This window comes from Tyto alba, unplaced genomic scaffold (assembly GCF_018691265.1).
Source record: "Tyto alba isolate M040663 unplaced genomic scaffold, T.alba_DEE_v4.0 Super-Scaffold_21, whole genome shotgun sequence".
In the NCBI taxonomy this organism is placed as follows: domain Eukaryota; kingdom Metazoa; phylum Chordata; class Aves; order Strigiformes; family Tytonidae; genus Tyto; species Tyto alba.
The window spans coordinates 20981110-21003394 of record NW_024881295.1 but is presented as its reverse complement, the minus strand read 5'-3'; the positions used below and the strand labels follow the sequence as shown (position 1 = coordinate 21003394).

The window sequence follows — 22285 nt, the reverse complement described above, 5'->3', positions numbered from 1 at the left end:
AAACTTATTCCCAAAATTACAAAAGCAATGAAATAAAAAAAAAAAAAAAAAAATGCTTATATTGCTTCAACTTTCCAAGTAACACGTTTAATTGTAAACACTTCAGAGAAATAGAAACTTAAAAGGAAATTTATTCTAATTCCCAGCATGATAGGTTCCCTAAATGTTGTTACAGCAAAACGAACCCCCGTTTGTCTTGGTATACCTACGTTACTTTATGAGAATCTACCACTTCATATGACAACATTAGATGCGCCTTTTCATTCTATGCATTTTATTATTCTTCTAAAATCTGTTCTAAAAGATTAAGGTTTCTAAATATATAACTAATATTGATGCAGGATAAATTCCAGCATTGCCACCTAGAAAACGATCAACCATCCAACAGATCAAGCCCTCACTTCCCAACCTTCAAAGTAATTTTTGTCTTCCAAAGAGCAGTTCAGGGCACACTACTCCGAAGTACAGAAAATCTCATTTGAATTATTTAATACTGGTGTAAATAATCTCTAGCAACATGAACAGAGCCTTTCCTCCCAGCTGTCACACACTCCTTACTCCTTCTATCAACTGCCCTGTTACACTCTGAAAGCCCTCCATCCAAACAATCCCTTTTCCTGACAATTCATCCCGGGGAAGAAGCCAACCTACCTGCCTCCGGACACCAGCACTTACCCTAGGCCTCCCAACTCCAGCAACTGAACGGTGAGCAGAAGAGGAAAATTTCTGCTAAATTCACGTGTCCCTGCCCTTTTCAAATCTTTATGCCCCCGTGAAGTACCCATTTCCTAAATGTACTATATGAGTGCATGGGCAACTACTCTTATAATCTGGAATTGTAATACAGAAAAAAATGCTTTAGCCAGGCTACTGAGGCAACTTCTGAAGAACTAAGTTCATATTTGATTAAAAACTGGCCATAAGTCGAATGGTATCGCTTAAACTTCTTTTTCAAAACTCCAACCCTTGAATTCGTAAGCAACACTGATGTCGTTTTAATCAACACAGAAACACTCGATTACCACCTTGATACAGAATACCTCCTTCACCAGAAGATTCTAACTTATAAGTTTGTGCAAGACGACTTTGAGGTCTGTCAGAGATTCTTGTTGTCCACCCCTCTCATCAAACTAGAAACTGAGTAGAGAACTCAAGGTTTTCTTTCTGGAAATCAGGACAGCAGTTTCTGAAAGATTACAGGAAACTAAAACCTTTCCAAGTATCTCCTCAAAGTAACTGAGGTTATGCTCCTTGACAGGCTTCCACAGCAAGGTTACTTTTAAAGCTTAAATTTACCTTGTCTTGAAGGAATTAAACAAAACACTAGAGCATGTACTTGTATTAGAGCCATGAGTCAGTCAGGAGCACTTCAGTGTTCTTCTGACTTATGTCACTTTGAATTTGCATTATATGTTAGGTTGGCTTGTTTTAGTATTAAGGATAGTTTCCATTTTAACAGTATCATCAATTTTTTGGTCTTGAACTTTATTAATGGTACAGGTTTAGATGAAGTAATAGGTGTACTTATACAGTAAACAAAATGTAATTACTTACGACTTGAGGAAGAACAACAAGACCACATCAGAAAATAACAATTCTAGCACCGGCTTTGCCTTAGACCTGTGTTCCAGTATCTCCAATATATACGTAGTTTACTTTTAAATAGCACAAGAATACCCCCACACACTTCCAAACCTTGAATATATGCACCCGTATTTGCAATGCAACCTCTCTGGTTGTCAGGTGTTCCAGATACCAGAGTGCTTCTCTCCCTCTCTCTCATGTAAGATATTCAGGGCCAGGGGAGAAGAAGCTACAGTATATAATTTAGCATTTGCAGTCAAATCTAATGACTGATGCAGGCTGAAGCATTTCTGAAGTTCAAGTGACTTACGGCAGTTGCACAAACACCCCCCCTTGTTACAAAACCCGATTTTTAAAAATTCTTGCCTCCCGCCACTGCTTTCTCCTCTCCTCTCCCTTGCACTGCAGTTTAGTTACCCAACTCAGCTGTATTGGTATTAGTGTTTCTAGGGCCACACTATAAAACAGTTATTGAAATAACTCCACAGAGATTTATTTTTTTTTTAATGGCAGAAATGACTGAGAAACGTAGTTCCATATACAGTTGCACCAGCACAATCTGGGCGATAGAAGTCAGCAAGAAGCTTTTTAACCTTATTTTGCTGCTGAAAGCAAGCACTTGTTCAACCCCACTCTTTAGGTATTTAAGTTTCTCAACAAGTTGAGAGTTTCTCCTTACTCAGGGAAGTTGAGACTGGGCTTGCATTGCTCAAACCACTTAATCACCCTGCTGGTTACGTGTAAAATATATGTATACTGCTGAGTTTTATATGCCTTCAGCAAGTAAGCCAGTAACTCCTTAAGATGAGGGAATCAATCTCACCTCTCACTAGCACTGATAGGGGCAGACTCCTTCCTTATTTCTCCTTTCTGGCTATCTACCCAGCATAAGCTCTAGTACTTGTCAAACTTCTCAACTCATTAATTCCACTGTAATCCACTATGCTATTAATAAATAAAACGGATAAAAAGACAGTCTTTTTCTGGTGAGATGGGAGTCAAATTGGACCCCTCTGTGAGGTGATGATCCAAGCCAGTTTGTTTTCCCTGACGGAGGTGCTCTCCCCCCAGAGCAGCGAGGAGCTGGTACCTGGTGGGCTCGGCACCTCCACGGACCACAAGACTTTATTCTCAGAAAAGTCCCGTACTGATTACAGACACACTGGGGAAAGCCAAGCTGAAATAATCTTCAGCAACTACTGCTCGGAACAAGAAGGCTGAGCTTTTGGCACCTGTATTTACCTCCGGGAACAGACCTGATGCATGGCATTTGGCAATTCGTTCTGACTTCGATGCCTACAGTACACGAATCTGCAAAATACCTCGTGTTGTTACGGCACATTTTCATTCCACCTCCTGACAACGTTTTTGAAGCGTGAGCAACTTAACTTACGCTTTAACCCTAGCAAAACAGGTAGTACTGCTCGCCCTCCGTGGGATTTGGGAAGTTAAGTAACATGCCCCAAAACACAGGAAGTATGCAAGAGACACAAACCAGAGGCCTGACATCCTCAGCGCCTGCACAGCGCCCTGCCCGTTAACATTTCCTCAGACTCCCCGCGCAGAAACGGCGAGCCAGGCCAACATCCACACAAGGAACCGTACCCGACCCTGCTGTTAAAGCGCGTTCCCTGCATTTCCCAACCGTCGGGGGAAAAGGATTACACATCCCACACGCACACAAAGCCTTGCCGGCCACAGCCGCCCGGTAACAGCGAGCCTAACAGCCGGGGCAGGGAGGCGGGCTCCCCTCACACCGGACCGGGACCGCCGCCCCTCGCCAGCCGGAGCGCGGCGGGGGGAAGCCCCGGCCCCCGCCGGCTCCTCCGGCCGCCCCCGGGGCAGCGCGGGCCCCGCCTGAGGGAGCGAGGCCGAGGCGAAGCGCGGAGCCTCCCCGCCCCGACGCTGCACCACCGGCGGCGGCGGGAGCCAGCGGGCGCCCCCGCCGCCGGAACGGGGAGGAGGCCGGGGGCGTCCCCGCAGCGGGGATTCCCGCAGCCGGCCCCGCGTCTCACCCTGCCCCGCGCCCCCCCGCCGCGCAGGCCGGCCGGAGAGGCGGGGGCGCGATCGGCGGCGGGTGTGTGTGTGTGTGTGGGGGGGGGGGGTGGTGGTGGGCGGCTGCCGCAGCCGCCGAGTGGCCTCACCTCCTCCGGGATGGCCGGGTCGCCGCTGCCCCCCGCGTAGCAGGCGCCGAGCGCGGGCGGCGGCGGCGGCTCAGGCTCCATGTCCCCGTTGAAGAGCGAGGCCCCCTCCGCGCTGCTGCCGCTGCTCAGCGCCGCCATCTTGGATCGGAGCGCCGAGGCGAGGGAGGGGGAGGGGGGAGCCGCGTCCCCGCCGCCGGGACGCCCCCAGCCGCGACCCGTAGCGGGAGGGGGGAGGGGGGGGGAAGCGCAGATCCCGGCCAGCTCCCAGCGGTCCGCGCCACCGGCACGTCACGCCCGGCCCGTGACGTCACCCAGAATCGCCGCCGCCGCCAACTGCGCATGAGCCGCCCGACGTCACCGGGAAACACCCTGACGTCACGGAGCGACCACCCCCCCACCCGTCGCCCTGGGAACTCGAACGTGGGTTGGGGTGCCGCCCCTCCAGGCCGCGGCCCCGCCCCCCCCACCCACCGCAGCGCCCCCTGGCGGGGCGGAAGCGCAGCGCCTTTACCCCCGCGGGGCCGGGGCCGGGCCCGTGGGCGGCGGGAGAAGCCCCACGCGAAATAAATCGGCTTGGCGGGGCCGGTGTAGGCACCAAATGCCAGGGGGTCGGCGGGGGGGGTCCTTCCCAGCAGCGGCCCCGGTGACAGCGCGGGGAGCCCCGCAAGCTGCGGGTGGAGGAAAACCGGGACCGAGGTGCCGGCAAGATTAAAACGGGGAGCAAATGGGATTTTACACGCTCCGTGAGCTCGTCTCGTGCTAGAACAGGAGTGCGGTGAATAGCCAGGGGAGGAGAGGGGCTCCCGGCCGGTCTGACGTCATTTGCCAAACAATCGCGTGGCAGCTCTGAGGTAAATCTTTATAAACACGTACCACGCGCCAGCGACAGAGATACTTTCAAAAAAAAAAAAAAAAACAAAAAAACACATTTTCATCTGAAAGCGGTGTGCCTGCTCCAGTTATAACTAAAATATTTGATAGGTTGAATTGATAAAACATCCTTATTTTTTCCGTCGGCGGCATTTAGGCCGTGAGGTGCCGCAGGCTGCTGGGTGATTTACCCAGGCCGCTTCCAGCGAGGGAAGGGTCTGGTCGGGGGCTCGGCAGAAACGAGGACGCCTTCCTTCCCCTGGGTAACGAACGCCTCGCTTGCCCTCTGGCCAGCTTTATCCAAGCTGGAGGCCCGGGAGCAGATCCCGGATTCCGAATCCGAGCGTCCGCCCTGTCCTGCACCTTGTCTGCGTGACGGGACGGGCTCGGCCTTCCAAAGAAGAAGAGGAAACGGGCAGAGCTCCGAAAGCTCCGAAAACCAGGAGGAGCTGGAGCCAACAGCCACCTCTGCCACCCCCTCCCGCCCCCAGGGCCCGCTCCCCCCAAAAAATCCCCAGTGCTGGTGGCCACCTTCCCCCAGCGTGCTCACAGTTGAAGTGAAAACTTGTGTCATATCGCTCCCTGCCGCACCCGTCAAAACGCCGCTTGCGCACCTAAAGCATTCGCTAAAATCAGGGGGGTTAAGTTGCTTTCTTGCCGGAAGGGTCTTCATGATAAATACCAGATTGGTAACGCTATTTTAATGCATTGCAAAGCAAACCTAAGGTGTCAGAGCAGCAGCGGGATTTCAGAGAGGGTAAAGGCTGTTCTATCACAACCTGACGATTTTATGGCAGCCAGTTAAAACACTAAGCTGAAACATGCACGTGCAAACGTATTTATCTCTGTTTCACTGTAGTTGTGAATATGTAACCATACAACCTCTTACTGTAATAATCCGGATGATAGATCTGAGGTTTAATATTTCACCTGTCACACTGGGGCCATTGCTGTGTAAAAGTGCAGTTCGATACTGGCAGCGCTGCAACTGGTAAATAAATGCAACATCAATTTACTGTATGGACACAGCAAAACCACAATGGAGTCAGGAATACCAGAACCTGTGGTATGGAGGGAAGGAACTCAGGGCATGAATTTAGCTGAAGGTCTTTCCTGTAGAGAGCTATGCAGTATTAAATGCCTCCTGAACACACATGAGAAATAAGCAAAATAATCCCGTTAATATTTAAATGGATTTTAATTTATTATCTGACAGGCTACGCTCTCCTGAGATAGGAGGCTAGGTTTTTCTACAACTGGTGTCCTGCAGTGCAGTCAACAAAAGGGCTGCACAAATGCACAGGAACCAAATGTACAAACTAAGCAGCTCGCCTAGTTTAGAAATTTCTAATAGCCACGTTAATGAAGATGATCATTATCAGCAATTCCTGCTATGCGATGGGAATGTGTAATGGTAGTGAAAAATGCACACGGACTCTGGAAAACAACATACCTGCTGAGGACTAAGCACTGGGAGAAATTTCTCTGATCTTTGAAGGAAAAAGCGGCAGAGGCAGTACGAGGTGGCTATCCCAGCACACAGCCTGTTGTGGAAGAGCCAACGGAGTAATATGGGTTAACTGAGAGAGCAAGTCAATCCGTTTCAATGAAATTTATACCAAGGGATAGTTTAGTCTCAATGTACAGAACGTAGCCATAGCCCTCGTTTTATTCCCCAAGCAATTTATGTCCAGGTCATAACTCTAGCAGTAGAATTAGTAGACTACTATCAATCTGTAAACGGTAATACCTTTCCCAAAGCTTTTAGTAATCTTGTGTGCCTTTATTCCCGAGCTTCTGATTTTTTCAGAGGATTTATATTCACATAAAATATATTTGCTACACTTTCTTGTTACATTTGATGTACCACCTGAAGAGTTGCAATTCTAAAACCTAATGTTGACAACCAGTGACCAAATCTGGGCACACAGCAGTTACCACCCAAAATACATGAGTTAAAAACCCAGCGTTTCAACTGAAATAAAGAACAGAATACTATTTTAAGAGTCGTGTAGGAAGGAGACAGAAATTTACTATTTATGCTCTACTTTCCTTTTGTTTGGGGGAATCCACACCTAGAGATAAATGGAATTACCTACTTCGCATGGTGGCATTTTTGGTTCCTCTGTTTAATCCGTCATGATGGAAGATAAATCGTTATTACCTGTAACTATTTCTTGGTGACATGAATTCCTATCTACTGATAATTGATATAATCAACATCTTTTACAGAGATTAGCTTTCATTACCAACATAGGTCAAAATCAAACTTATAACCTAGATGTGAAAGGCTGGTTTCTGCTATCAAATCCGCAGGCTACTTGGGATACTGGCTGGTTGATTCCTACAATGCAGCACAGCCAGTTTATCTGGTATTGCAGCAGGTAATGCATACTTGTAAACATAAAACCCGCCACCTCCCATCAGACTCTTCATTATGCACTGGGGTTTGATCCTCCTCAGAATTTGTTTATTTTAATTCAGATCAGAAAAACAACTCCAGCTGTTAAAAGACAAAGGCTCTTCAGCTAGATTGCCCACCACCAGAACAAGTGTCTGATCTAATCGACGCCTGCACTTCCAGAGAACACTGTTTTAATGAGTCAGTAAAAAAAATTATATGGCTACCTTACAGCAACTGTCTCCTTGTGAGCATTTGAATGTGTCTTTATCCTTTCCTCCTGAAAAAGAATTAATCTTAATGAGGTATTCCAAAACAGGAACGTCCAAAAGAGGTATTAGATAAAACCTAATACTGGTCTCATTTATGGTATTCTTTCAATAGATGACAGTATCTCAAAAAACCCACAGCCTTTCAGTCTCCTAATCAAAAATTTACACAATTTGCATATTGATATAATAGAAACTGATTTTGTAAAGTGGTGTGAAACTCAACACATTTTAAACTCTGGATGTCTAAATTTTTTCCAAATTTCCCCAAACTGCTTAGCCTTTTCATATGCTGAAAAGACAGTATTTGTCCCGTACATTGTAGCGTTACTGCTTGGCCCATATACATTTGAAAATGCTGGATTAAATTCTGCACCATGAGAAGATAATTGCAGGTCTTCTAAAGTATGTTAAAATATACACGTCACTTTTAAATGCTGTAGTGTGAAGTGCACAACTTAATGTATCCAAGGCAATAGTACTGTTTATATAGCAGATTAATCCTCAATCTTAACAGTGGAAATACAGATGTTGATGGAACACAGATACTAATGACAACAGTCATGTTCCCTGTTATCTTGGCCAGAAAATTTAAAGCACGCCAGAAATTAAGCTGTTGTCCAGAATTAAGTAATTTTCTGATTACTAGTCAGAATAATACATACTTCAGAAAATTATTTTGCTCTCCAGGAAAAGAATGTTGAAGACATGTTTTGAGGAAAGGACAGAGAATTTCTTTTTTCACTTCTCTTTAGCACGTTTAGTGTTAGACCTATTAAATAATAACTAAATATAATAAATAATTAAATAACATATATATATACACACATATATATATTTAAAACCTGTTATTCCACTGACTTTAAGATACACTGTCATTTCTAGGGATCACTGTCTGATTGTTTCAGTGTGAGGCAATAGAGAAAGTAAGGCTGTTTTCTTCTTCGCTTCCCCCCCAACTTTTTTTTTTTTTTCCTTTTTTAAACTATTCCTGTACAGATCGTATGTATTTTTTCCTTTGGTAGCGTCCTGAGAATTTCTAGTTCAGGAGATTTACCATTCTGTGATACTGCTGAACCTGAAACATTCATGCCTTCAGCGAGAAATCAGGTAGTATTTACGTGGTGATTTGAACTTGGCAACTGAACAATCTCAACTGTATTTTTTTTCAGTCGATGGAGACTTCATCGTTCTTTCCCTTTGAGTTAAATACATGAGCAGAAATTATGAGGATGGGTGGACACCAGGAAAAAAAACGAGGTAGGGAAAAAAGAAGATGTGAATCCACCAGGTTCTTAACTCGGTTTTCATTCTACCATTAAAAGCAATGTTGACCTAACAAGATTTCTTTTATATATAAATAATAACGTATTCTGGATTTTCTTGTAATGATATTGGAAATATTTACATAGATTTCATTTGATTCAAGCATAATTTATTTTAGAGTCATTCTTTAGGAAACTGTTGCTCTTCTCTCTAAACCACAGCCCAAGCATTCAGAAAGTAAAAAGCAAACCGTTTCCCTTTGGAGGCAATGTGTGGGAGGCAGGGAGCAGGAGAGGTGATGGGACTGGAACATAGGAGTGACTTTGCATATAGGTCCCTTCTGTACCCTGCACGTCGTTCAGCATCACAAAAACAAAATGCTAACCTGCTTCCTTCCTTGTCTGAGGAATGACTTGAGGGTCCGGCAGTGTGTGCTGCATCGCCGTGCTATGCCCCCCTCTCTGCTGGCCGCCTGCCTTCTCTCACACACTAGCATGGGAAGCTGAGAAAACTACACATTTTATTGAACAGTAGTGTAAATACTGGCAGATGCGGCGTATAAGGGACCATCAAGAGAGAGCATGAGCCCTGAAACCACTACTGAGAGAAGTAGCAGCCAGTGGAAGAGGAGGGGGAGGGATGGGGCAGGAGGTTAGATGGAGAACGTAGAAGTAGTAGACACTGGAGAAGATGTGACTCTCTTAGGAAACCAGAAGCAGATGAAAACAGGGAAGCAAAGGAGCGAGGAGCACTGATTTTCCTGCCCGTTGTACTTTACTGAAACCGGGACCAAATCTCACATTTGAGAAGATTGGTTAAGACCCTCCTGTTACCTTCGCCTCCCTCGTCATTGCTTTAACGCGTTCAGCTTGTTTGGGTATCTGATTTCTGAGTCCTTTGTGTTGGACAGTGATAAGCTGATCACAGTTTTACGGACTAAATAGTTTTAGATTCTTCACGTTACAATGTGAACAGTCACAGTTTGCAACTCAAAACCATCCCATGTAGGCACAAAAAACGGCTAACGCGATTGAGTGAGTTCCAAGAAAGGATACCACCTCAAACAAGTTACCTGGCTGTTCAGAAAATTACTGTTCAATTATGTTCCAGTCTTAGAATTCTCTTTCATAGCATCCAGGCTAGCTGAGCTTTCCCTGGCCTGAATACCTGCTGTAATTTGATTTTCCATCACTTTACAGACAGGTTGGTAACTCTCTACATCTGTGATCTAATAACAGTTTAGATAGTAACTGTGCCTTTCAATTTCCAGCCTCTTCAGTGAGCCTAAAAAGTCCATTAGGGTTAGTATTGGCCTGGAGTAAGGAAACTTTAAGAGTCCAAAAAGGCTAAATCAATCATATGAATCAAAGACAGCAACAGCAGCTTTGGTGTGGAACAGAGACAACATGGTAACTGATCATGTCTTTTTCAGGGCAATACTCCACGTTGCTGGAGTTTTAAGAGTCACTGTTCTTCAGTGATGGGTCAAATAGGATGGATAACCTTGTTAAGGGAATGCTTATATTGTAATATACATATACACATCTTACGTATTTAAACACAAGTGTCTTTTGCTGAGAGAGTCAGTACAACAGTTGATAATCCGTCCTTGTCTTTTAATTCTCGCTACCACCAAGACAACATGAGCCTGAGATCCAGTCTCTCCCCAAGAAGCAAGCTGCCTGCCAAGCATGTGGGAACTAGGACAGTCTCCAAACCATGCTGCTGTATTCTCATCATTCCTGCAAGTATGCTCTTGGCCAAAGGCAAAATTTCTGGTGCAGTGGTCAATGGCCTCTCAGCGTTTTTGATGCTGTGGATTGCTTGAAGCTTGTGGTTATGCTGAAGGCCCTCAGACATGGTTATTCCTTTCTGATACAATATGACTTCTCTCTCCAGAAGACACATTTGTTTTGGTAAATGAACACAATTTCTGTTACCCCTCTCTGGGGGAATTCTGCAAGGCTCCAGCTTAGTTCTTCATTTTATCTTAAGTGGTTTGCATGCCTAGTCAGTACTCCACTCTCTGTCCTCAGAGGGCATTAATGTTTATTAATAAACTTGATGATGCTATCAAACAACCTCACTTTGAAAATACAGAGACTCATCACACTGTTGCCTGTATTGGTGTCAGGCAGCAGGGCAGTATTTTGGCCAACATCACAGCATATAAGCAGAATAACTAAGTGCAAAAGCAGAAAAATAGAGGCTGCAGTGTTACTTGCTCGTTGTCAGTAACAATTCTGATACTCTCTAGCCTAATTAATACTTTCTTCTTTATGCTGTTCATTCAAAAAGCATTTGTGAAGTTTAGAGCTTGTGAACAACGCTCACCTGCACATCAATTGCACCAAACAGACCCAGGACAGACAGCCAAGAAATAACACATGCTGCCTCACAGGCAGCCTGCGTGTCGGTCGCCTCCCGGCCGCTCACGCAAGAAACGTCTGTCTAGGTGGCATCTGCACTGCCTCATTCACGGGCTCCTCTCTGATATTAACGTGCCAGTTTGAACAAGCCATCTGAATACTGCTTTAGGTTGGAGCCTTCATGTAAATGCTCCTATGCCTACAGACGAAACATAATACTAAATAACATCAGCCGAAACATCAGTCGTATCTTTTCTACTTAAATAAAAAGCCAGCATAAACTCTGACATCTTAGAAATATTTAAAAAAAAAAAAATATGATAAACTTCTCTGTTAACAGCTCAATACTGAGTGCAATGCCCTCACACCTTTCAGATAAGCTCTGTCATCGCCCGCTGCTCCCCCTGAAATATTCTGAGCAGCAGCTTGACGCTGCCTGTCACACACAGGCTCCCTCACCTGCAAGTACAGAAATTAAAAATGTCGCACCTTGCCTGTCAGAGTTGCTGGTTGTAAATAGGACAGCGTCACCCAGATGTCAGCACAGCACACGTCAGCTTGAGGCTTTCTTTAAGCCACCTGCAGCTCTCTTCTCCACGGAAACCAACCCGTGGTACCCAGGCAGCCTAATATTATTCTGATCATCACTCAGTATCCCAGGGGGAGCAGCTATTGCATGCATAGGCATGACAGAGCCTCCAGAGATGTTGTTTCACCAGTCCTATCCTGAAGAGACTGCCATCAGTCAAAGGCTGAAGGGGACTACAACCCTGTCTGCCAGCATAGGATTTACCTAGCCATTATTCAGAGGTAAGTCCCATTGATGCCAGTTGGAGCTACTCAATATTCGCACAGCTTCTCCAGTCACACCACTTCTGTGGGTGCTCGAATGTGGAGTCATGTTTTTTTAGACATCCACTTTGGAAAGTTGGGGGCCAAGTGGCCCCATTCGTTTTTATCCGGGCAGGACTGTAGTGGGAACTGAGGAATGTGATGCATTTGCAATTACTTATTTGCAGCAACACACCATTGCGTGTGGCAGTAGGATGGGTTTTAGACTTTCTGGACCCCAGGTGGTTTTTGCTTCTCATACCATTAAAAACCTATTTACTGGAACAGCCCATAAGGCAAACATTAAACCCACAGAAACAACAACTGAAGTGGGAGAGACCCCCTGAACTCCATAAAATATTTACAAACAGCTTGAGGAGCCCTGGGATGAAGTACTTTCAAGCATAGACAAAAACCTAATGGATATAAAAATCCTTTTTTAGCTGTTGGTGAGATTTCTTTTCACAGATCTAGTTATGGTATGAGAAAATGTATGAGGTCATCCAGTCTGCCGCCTCCTCTTCCAGGAGAGAAGTGGTCCCAGTGCTATGTTTTATAACACTTGGCTCAGCCTTGCTCTGCCTGACTCAGACAACAGAAGCCAAACCCACTTCTTGGGAACCTTCTCAATTTTTCTAAATGTTTCACTTTGTGGAATTTTCCCCAGTATTCCACCCAGAACAATTCAACGCAGTATGTATAAAGACACTTCAGTGTCACGATCGTTCCCCTGCTGATTTCATGTTTAGCCCCTTCGACGACCCTAAACAATTTTTCAGCCAACACGGTGGTGATGTCCCTCGAGTATCTGTCCCCAGGAATGCTCCTCACCATTTGGTCATACTGCAGCTGTGCCCTGCTGTAACTGAACCTTCACAAGCAAATATTTTCAGCTGTTTTCATGTCTGTTCCTTCCTCTCTATGCTCCAGACATTAATATCACACTCGAGAAACAGGACAAGAAGAAGTGAAGAGGAGAAAGCAGGAAAGAGGCTAAAATGCCTTTCTTCATGCTACCCCCACTGTGCAGGCACAGAAAGATCCATTCTAAGTGTCTGGCCCCCACACATCATTTACATACTTACCTCTAGCATTTATGATAAGGGTATTGTTTTCATTTCTTCTTCCTCTTATATGCCTAATATATAGATATATATATTTTTAATTGTTATAACCTTTGAGTTTTTCACTGTTGTCCAGACAGTTAAGAGAAATGATGCTGCTCCTAGAAGAGGTTAAACAGGAGGAGTTTCTGCTTTGACACGTCTCAATAGCAAGATGACAAAAAGAGAACATCCCCTTGAAGGATTTTGTTTCCAGGATCTACTCCCAAGGGATTGTACAAGTGTCACAATCAAACAGTTACAGAAGAGAACTGAGTTTAAAGGAATAAATCTGAGATTCCCACAGCACTTGTTTTCTTTGCATCTTATCCTTTCTGTTTTAAAAGAAAGAAAAAAACCCATACAAAACAGTTGTTCCCTCATCAAAGCAGCCTTTCAGATTCATAAACCTTTTCCAAAACATACAAACTTTCTTGATTGCTGTTTTTTAAAATGATCCTAAAATGGCCTCAAAGTGCTAGAGAAATATGTACACAGATACTTGAAAAAAATCAAAGATACTCAGTTTAAGAAATAATTGTGATTTTTTTTTTTTTTTTATTTTTACTTTCTGACCAAGATTTTTTTCAGCATTTTAAATCTCTAACATCTAAAGCAGAACAGTGAACACAGTAACTTACCACAGCTTATTTTGTGTTAAAAACGTCATCAAGTGTTGTATACAATCATCGCCCTGAAATAAAGCCCTGAAATATGCAGAGGTACGAGTCCTACCATATCCAGACTAAGCTGCTCTTTACACAAGGTTCTCCTGAGGTAAATTCCCATCCTAGAAGCAGCTCACCCTCATGACACTACTCACTAAGTGATCATTATTCTAATTTTACTCCTGAGGAAACATAAGCAAGTAAGACAAAGCGTTTGTCTAAAACCAAAGAATAACTCAGGTGCATTTTGCTGACCTGTGGAAACTCAGTACATTGCTTTAATAGCTAGAATAAACTCTTTCCACACTAGGAGAAGCTTTTTTTCAAGTTGATACTTTCCTGAGTGGAGCACAAGTATTTTCACACACTGGTACCTTTGCCAGAAAGCAAGACTGCTTTTCTTCTTTTTTCCTTCCACCATTACAAAGCATGGTTGTATGCAAGTGAACTTCTGCCTGTCTGCAGGACTTTCCACAGTAAGAGATTCTAGCAATAGCTCCAATCCCTGTAGGAGATGCACAGCAACTGGGTCAGGCTGTTTACAAAATAACTTGTGATTATTTGGGCAGAACTCAGCAGCTGTGACTGTATTCTACCAGAGTATAATTACAGACAGACATAGTTAAAGCACTGTAAAATAAAGAAGCCGTGGCACTTAATAAAGGTGTTGAGGATTGGGAAGAGGTTAGGGTTCTGACTCTCAGTTAGTCCCGCAGATATCAGCTGATCAGGTTTATTCTGATCAAGAATTAAAACATCCATCTAAATGTCTGCTAAGGACAGTCAGCTCACACCCTCAGGAAAAGAGGGGATTTTGTAACAAAACACAGCAGAGTTTGCATACTGAAAAGATTCACTGTAAGGGAAAAGCTAAAAATAAAAATCTAATTGAACTCGATTATTTGTACATAAAATGGGTACACCACTGTACCAATAGCTGTGTAAAGCTAAGTGTTCCTATCCTTACCCCTCAGAAAGTGGCTGAAGCTCTCCTTCCCCTCCCAGATACACATACTGCACCAATACCTGACATGATGTTTCAGGATTGACTTCCAATTTGTCAGGACCCTGCGATTCACAAAACGTAGTCTTCTTCAGGCAACATCTATTCCTAAATGACAGAGCATGGGTCAGAAGGGCGGTAGGGAAGTGCCTATTTCTCTCCCAGCTATGGAGAGAAGGCTGTATTTTCTGGAACGAAGTAGTTACACTAATACTCCCAGCAAGCAATGCATTATCCTAATACTAGGATATACTCCAGTAACGGCTGAATCATTGTTATTTTATAGCGAAGTCTCAGGTGAAGGGAAACAACCATTTTCAAGACAACCTCATTATAGTGAATGAGACGGAAGAAATATCATGAAAAATTAGGCCGGGGAACCTTTCTTGTACTTATACTGCTCTTTTAAAAAGCTACCATTTTTTTTGTTCCATCCCCTTTGCTTTTATAAATGCTGCAGAGAGAAGATGAAAATCAACAATTCGGTCCATTTGCTTCACATCTGCTTACTTCACAGGCACTCCAATCAGCTCCTCTGCCTTTTCGGATATGCTGCTCTAAGTACCTTCCCAAGGTGATGCTTTGATTCTAGAGCAGGTTTGCTCTGGCAGGTTGCAGACAAAGAGGATCACTGTAGATGACTAGCCAAACAAGCCTTTCGCTTCCCTGTTCGTGACAAGAGCTTCTCAAAATCTATAAACAGCTAGCTGTCTTGGGAGGAGACAAGAACAGGTCTGATCCGCAAGCCTAATTACCTAATATTACACTGCTGAGTCCATGTCTGTGTCTAGCGAGGTGGCATGCTCAGACACAGAATACCTGTAGCATTCACTGCCTTTAGCAGGCTCCGTAGCTGCTCAGTCCTTAAGCAGGCTACGTGTGGATTCCGAAGCATAAGCATGGCCAATCACACTGTAGAAGTATTTCATGTATCATTAGATGTACAGGCCTAACCAGATCCGCCCCCACACACAAAGCTTAAGGCCATGTGTACTTACTTCACTGGAGCAGGACCATAATTCACTTTTTGACGCATGCACACTTTCTTAAACCTAAGAAAGGGAAAACATTTTTATTGATCTTTGGTTTCATTTTGGAAGACATCAAGTTCTTGCCTAAAAAGCTGTTGTAAGTACAATTGCCAGCTGTCCAAGGCTGCCACAGTAATTCTGCTGAGGAGAATCAGAACTGGGCTCTCTCTCCCTCTCCCAGAGCAAACAACTGAGCAACTTCACCCCTCACAGCCACAGCCAGAAAGTGCCAGGCAGCAGCAACCTTCCTACTCCGGCAGCTCCCTCGCGTACCTAACACATGGCTCTGTGCCGCTCTTCTTCCTGAAGAGGAATTCAAGGGAACCAGACCACCGCCCCTGGCTTTGTGCATGTGCTCCAGGAACCAAATACTTGTCCGAGGGCCCATCACAGGCTCTGTGTAATTCAGTATCTGACAGGTCACAACCCACAGAACACTAAAATACCATAGGCATGTTACAGTTGAGCTAAAGTTGCAAGCTACTAAATGGATTTTTAATTAAAATAAGAGAAAAACTTGCCACTACAGTACAGAGCAGATATACGTTTTACTAACTTCTATATCATTTTGTTGACTCTCCTGAGAACTCAGGTGTTTCTCCCACAACACTGCAGATCTAAAAATCTTCTCTTGGAGCTTAGAAAACCAGGTATCGCTCAGTGAGGATACTGAACAAGAACTACACAGCTCACCAAAAGCACCTTTACTACAATCAGCACCTCTTCAGTTAATAACCTTGGTGAAGTACAGTTGAGCCGTTACAAATTTATGTGGATCCAGTCATTTCAATGATCACAGATCCCTGCAGATACACTTAAATTTGAACAAGCTCAGTTTGGAAATGGCAGTAGGTCAGCACTGCTCCGGACTGCCGCCGGATGTAAAACCAAGCATACCCCAAGCTGACTGTGCCAATACTGACTGCTTCAGCCACTCTACATTGTTCATAGCTCTCCTTTACTACCTCAAGGATGTTCCTCTAAGTTTACATGGTCTGGAAATTAAAAGATGCTGTTTCAGGGCACACCCAGGCAAGATGCACACGTGGCCAGGCACAGCAGCACCCCGCACTTTCTATTCCCTGACGGGAACTGACAGGCAAGAACAGATCTCTGCAATCATTAACACTAGAGGAGCCTAGTGCTAAAACCACATACTAAATGCCAGTAACAGCGCTCATCAGCTTATGAAGTATTTCATACATCTCCTCCAGGCAATCAAAGTAAATTCAAAATGCTGCTATTACAGTAAGCTTAAATACTGTATTTTAATTAGGTGGGGGGGGGGGTCTCAAACTGGAAAACAGTTTGAGCCTTCATTTCAGCTCCTTCTGTTGCAGTATGTAAATATTCAAGGTACAAATAGAGTGCTGTGGACAGGCAATGGACCATGAAGTATTGTCCAGTGCAAAATGCAGAACAAGAGATTCTAACAGCAACTTTAAAAAAGAAAAATAACACTAAAGCTACCTCAAGTGAGACTCATTATACAAGCAAGATGACAAACAGCAGTAGAAGCAGGAAACCTTACTTTTTTGTGGCCACATGCAAACCAGTGTTGATATTAATCCAAGAAAGTAAAATAGACAGCGAGAGGCGATCAATTTTCCAGATTCTGAAAAACTGAAACAGCTACAGGTCTTTGCAAGAAAAACACCGAGCACTTATTTTTTTACTATTGTTTTTACTACTTGGGTAGGAGAGGGCTCTGACAAGCCTACGTGCTACAGTGTATTTAAACTACAGAAATTCAAACCCACTAAAACCGCAGACCCAAGTGCACTCCCAAGGTGGACTCCAGTATTTCCGTGGGTTTCTTGTGCTCCACACGCAGTCCACGTGCCGAGCCCTCTCCAGCTGGGAACAGAAAGCCTGGGTTACAGCTGTTCTCCAGCATTTCCAGAGTAGTTCATTATATTGTCCAAGTGGCACTATTTCTTCTTCAGAGCTCTCTTTCCTTCCCCCTTCTTCGGTTTTTCCTTCCCACGGAGCTTTTTCAATCGCCTCATCTCCTCCTTGAAGTCCTGATGCTCATCCCTAGATGGGGGAGGAAAGAAAAAAAACAGTTTATTTCTTGGAATACCTAGACATGAAAGGTTTTTTGAACTATATGATACTGAAAAAAACCCTCAAAACTTTTTTTTAACAGTGAAGTCCAAACTGCAACTCAGTGCAGTGTATTCAATGTTACTGCGAGCGGTAATTTTGGAGTGAAAAACTTGAAGGATTTTCTCTGGTACTTTCAGAACAAGGCTGTCCTTTTCAGCAACAAATGGTGCGTCCATATATATATTATTTCCATTGCATTTATTGATCCACTGTGTTTAAATGAGTAGTAAGATATAAAAATCAGCAAGAGACAAGAATGAGAATTTTCCCCTTCTCATCTAGCTCAGCAGTCTAGCAATAGCACATTGTGTTTCTGTGCTAGATACTAAGTTCAGGTCATTAGCTTTTAAGAAAACAGGGGCATGCTGAGCAGTAATTACAGTACATGACACTGCTCTCAGGTGACTTCAAGAATGAGTTATGAAGAAAGCATCAGCTACTGGCAGAATCTTAATAGGCAAATAAAACAGGAAGGAGGATAAAGGGCCTGGAAGAGATAATGAATCCTCAATAATGCTCTAATAAATTTTATTAAATATCTGCCCTTGTATTTTTCAGCATGAAGGTATTTTTCAAAAGTCACAGCTGCATCCGAAGCGGCCTGAGATTGCTGCACCACTCTTTTTAAACACAACGTCTCTAAAAAAGAAACAAAACGCTTGCGAATTATTATCAGGCCCTATTAGCCTACGACTCTTCATTACGTATTTCTGAGCAGCAAACCTGATCCTCTACAAGGTCTCTGTGTACAGAGCAGCTAGAGAAGGAACTTGAAATTAGGAGACGAAGGAGTAAAGAACATTATCATGTCACTGAGGCTTTCTGTGTCAGCAAACATCCACTCTATAAAGTGTTTGCACACGCAGCTAACCCAAGAGCAACCTGGACGCAATCCCTGATGGCTAGTATTGAGATACAAGCCATAGAATGAATCTGGTTTGACTTCACAGGGTTAGCAGCCTCACTTCTAAGGGATTTCTTTAGTGCTACCTGACTGACGTCAAGGAACCACATTTGACACCTGCTGATGTTCTTTAGCAGTGCAGTTTTTCCTACTCGAGACCATGGAAATTCATTTAGAAATCAGACAACTGGTTTGGAAGAAGCTAGAATTAACAAGGCTATTTAAACTATATTAACTTATTTTAAAGGATAAGAAGCCCCTCCAGCCTAACACAGACTTTCCTTCGCTTATAAATTTCACTTATTAGCTCCTGAACAATTGAAGAACATGTAGTAGGACTGTCTTAGTGCAATTTTTGTGTTAAGGCAACATCACCTTTCTGTAGCACGTTCAGTTGCTGTACTCAGAACTACAGACTCATCTCTTCCCTATAAGAAAGCTCTCTTCCCCACGAAGCCAAAGCAAGAACTATTTCTTATATAACTGGATGCCCATAACTACACCTGAAGTCTTTCTCACAACAGGTTCTAATTATGGTAAAAGTTACTTAAACAGTAGTCGCTTATTTTACTCTCCTTGCCCTCAGTGCAACAATGAGGTGTGTATTTCCATATGCGCCACAGTCTGAACTAAACCTCTTTCTATGTTCCCCTTCTCCTTGAGGAAAATAAACCTGTAACAAAACTCACACCCACCCCTTTCCCATCTCCAGTCCTGCTCCCACCCTATAAGCACAGAGATTACCTGTAGAGACCAAAGTAACGGAGTTTCTTCATGAGGGCATAGTAGGTGTTGTGAGGAGGATACCAGCTGTAGACCTCCTTCTGCTTGGCCAAAGGCTGCGCACTGAATAACTTCACTACTTTCATAGATTTTGAGTCAGTTGGCCTGACAATTTCTCCAAATATCTGAGCACTCAGCCGGGCCATTCGAAGGGCGTAACTGGAAACATTGGACATCTCCCAGGGAAGAGTGGGCACACATAGACAGACGGATCTTCCTGCAAAAGGAAACACAAAAGAGCCACAACTGACTGAGTATTGCAAGCTATCCCAGAATTAAGGCAAACTCATTGTTCTCTAATCACACGTCTGAAGTCACGCGTTCCTTCCATGAAATCAGTCTAATTCTTAGTACATAATCCTGCACATAAAGAACACCTGCGCTAATTCAGGTACAATTACCAGCCTAACTAGGACACTGCAGACACCGATAGGGACTATAAAAGTACCTACTCTGAACCACAATTTACCATGGCTAGTTTATTAGCAGATCCCACTCAGAGTGCTTGAGGCCATCTTCAAACTTCAGTCACAGGAGCAATTACAGTCTGAACCCTGCCAAAACTGGTGCCCACTGAAAAGCCTACGACTTTTACCCAAGGACAAGCTAAGACACCACTTAAATATATCGAGGAAGCAACCTGGAAGTTCTTCTCATCAAAGTTTCTCAGCCTATTTAAAACATTGTATGAACATTGTTACAGTCCATCTAGCAAAACTGTAAAAATAAAAGAAATCATGCTTCTCTACATGAATCACACAGATCCTTCCCATCTTAACTCCCTTCCCTTGACCATCTCCATTAGCTTTTTCTCCATTCTCTTCAGTCTCTCCTGAAATCTGTTCTTTTTAGGAGAGGAAAGAAACAATTTTACCATGCTAGACTATTTTTTCTGTCTCCCACCTAAAGACACCTCTACAACAAAAATGCTCTGAAAACAAAACCATTGTTATTAGGCCACGAGAAACAACATCCACGCTCTCTTGAAGGACTGTGAAGGTCTTTTTCCCAGCTTTCCTACCCCTCCCCATTTTTTTTTTCTTCTTTGCATCTTTTCTTTACTCTTTCTTTGCAGAATGGGATGTAAGACAAGAAAATAAGAGTCCCATAATTCTGTATTTGAAGGTGTATGCTGCCTGTGCTGTGTCTTTTTGAATAAATGACATAAGTCTCCAGAGAAACGAAGCGGGGTTTGTTCAAGTGCACTCTGCTTACGTTGAAGTTTAAAATTCTTGTTTTAAGAAGTATTGCACAGCCGATTCCAGAAAATGAGCATGAAAAATTCAAGGGCATCGAGAAGGGTCAAGAGTAATCAGCAGGACAGGGGTAATTCCATTTTAGTATAACAGGGAGCCTGTTTAATAACACAAATCTTAAGTATTCGTAACCTCACTTACATATGTCTGCCCACTGGAGGACCTGATATACAACTGTCTACTTTGATTTACCCCTGTTAGCAAAGCCACTAGAACAGAAGCAGGAAAAACAAAATCAAGGATGAAAATATTACAAATAATTTAAGTCAAAGACAGTAGTAGAGTAACAAAAGGAAAGGCGAAGTGTCAAGAGACCTCAAGTTAAAGCAGCAGGCCTACTGTAAGAAGATAGAAGCTCTTAAATGATCACAGGGCAGCACTTTGACTTGAGCACCTATTGCACGGGGTACTGATCACTAAGTCTTGCTATATCATCCATTTCTGAACAGCCTGTCCCAATTCCTACATTGAGAGATAAAGCAACAAATTGGTCTCAAAACTCATCACATCATCACTCTGAAAATACCACCACACTCAACTCAAACACAAAGCTTGCTTAATCTCTTCCAACTGCAGCCTTAAAATGAAAATACCTCTAGCTCCTAAATAATGCAAACCAGCTGTCTGAGGGACCTGCTTTTCACTTCAAAATCGCTAAAGGAATCTAAACAGCTAAAGCCAAGGCTGGAGACCTCCATTAATCCTTGCCAGCCTAAGAACATTTGAGATGAGAAAGGCAAAAGCCATCAACTCCCAAGTGCCAAAGCTATCCAAAGCTCGTTTTAAGGTGACCTCCCATTCAGTGAGACGCTACCAGAACAGTTTTGTTCCTGTCACTTACAGCAATGGTATTTTCAGAACATACTGGCAATGAACACACCTAAACCTAAAGCAAAGCCACCACGCAGCGCTGCTGCGTCACCTGCTCCCCACTCCTTATCGGTGCTCAAGGACTTGTTTTCCCCTCTTAGGCTGGGATTTCTCCTTCCTGACCCACCAGCTTGCCTCGGACCATTTCCTCCCGGCTCAGCACATGGCAGGAAAACTTTCTGTCTCCAGAGCTACTTCTGATTTTTCCCCGAGCACAGCGGGAAGTGAAGGCTGCCCGGGACCACGGGCCGGCCAGCGGGGCCCCCCTAAGCCAGGCCCGGCCCAGCGCAGCCCCCCCCCCCCCCCCCCCCCCCCCCACCTCGCCTCCCTCCAGGGGGGCAAACCCGCAAACCCCCCCGCCGGCTCCAACCGCAACCCCGCTACCCCCCGGCGGGGCCCAGGATCCCGCCCCAGGGCCGGGCCGGGCCGAACCCCGCAAGGCCAGGGCCCGGAGCCCCTCTCCCTCCCCTCCACGCCCCGTTTCTCCTCACGGCCTCAGGCCCAGCTCCCCCCACCAGAGCGGGCAGCCGAGCCGCCGGGCAGCCGCTCACCCCCCGCGGGCGGCGCGGCGCTGGCACGGCGGGGCGGGAATGGACGCAGACCTCCGCGGGGGGCGCATGCGCGGCGGCTCCCCTCGCCGGGGCGGAGCGCGGCGCGTGACGTCGCGCTCTGCGGGGCGGCCGTTGGAAAGCGGCCGTTGGAAAGCGACCGTTGGTTCCCCCACAACACTCCCCCCCCATCCATCCATCCTTCCACCCCGGCACTGAGGGACGTTTTATCGGGGTGCCCGGAGGCGATGCGAGTTCCTCGCCCTCAAAAGCTGG

General features: G+C 44.7%; 2 protein-coding genes and 1 long non-coding RNA gene across 6 annotated transcripts in view; 1 reads left to right on the top strand and 2 right to left on the bottom strand.

Moving 5' to 3' along the window:
* BRAF (B-Raf proto-oncogene, serine/threonine kinase) overlaps positions 1-4028 on the bottom strand; it is an 82796-nt gene extending 78768 nt beyond the window's left edge. For both annotated transcript variants that reach the window (XM_042795311.1, XM_042795312.1), the window contains exon 1: positions 3729-4028. In XM_042795311.1, coding sequence (XP_042651245.1) covers positions 3729-3866 — 138 coding nt within the window. In that variant the 5' untranslated portion in view covers positions 3867-4028. The remainder of the gene's footprint in view (positions 1-3728) is intronic.
* Positions 4029-4296: 268 nt separating this feature from the next.
* On the top strand, positions 4297-13143 carry LOC116962453. Its single transcript, XR_004407627.2, has 3 exons — positions 4297-4579; positions 8441-8528; positions 12935-13143. It is a non-coding gene; the product is annotated as an uncharacterized LOC116962453 (long non-coding RNA).
* Positions 13144-13375: 232 nt separating this feature from the next.
* On the bottom strand, positions 13376-22099 carry MRPS33 (mitochondrial ribosomal protein S33). 3 transcript variants are annotated; one of them, XM_032996289.2, is made up of 3 exons: positions 22013-22099; positions 19297-19552; positions 13376-17576 (listed from the first exon to the last, which is right to left on the bottom strand). In XM_032996289.2, the coding sequence occupies exons 2-3, from the start codon at positions 19509-19511 to the stop codon at positions 17471-17473; spliced, it is 321 nt and encodes a 106-aa protein (XP_032852180.1). In that variant the 5' UTR covers positions 19512-19552; positions 22013-22099; the 3' UTR covers positions 13376-17470. The 3 variants fall into 3 exon arrangements, with proteins under 3 accessions (XP_032852180.1, XP_042651469.1, XP_042651470.1); XM_042795535.1 differs by having other exon boundaries at positions 21977-22059; XM_042795536.1 differs by having other exon boundaries at positions 21953-22024.
* Between the last annotated feature and the right edge of the window lie 186 nt (positions 22100-22285).

What these genes read in the sequence shown, in the direction of transcription:
- MRPS33 (XM_032996289.2), bottom strand. Translation starts at nt 19,511, where the DNA reads ATGTCCAATGTTTCCAGTTACGCCCTTCGAATGGCCCGGCTGAGTGCT. An exon ending in CGTTACTTTGGTCTCTACAG is followed by an intron (nt 17,577 to 19,296) that starts GTAATCTCTGTG and finishes TCCCCCATCTAG; the next exon opens with GGATGAGCATCAGGACTTCA.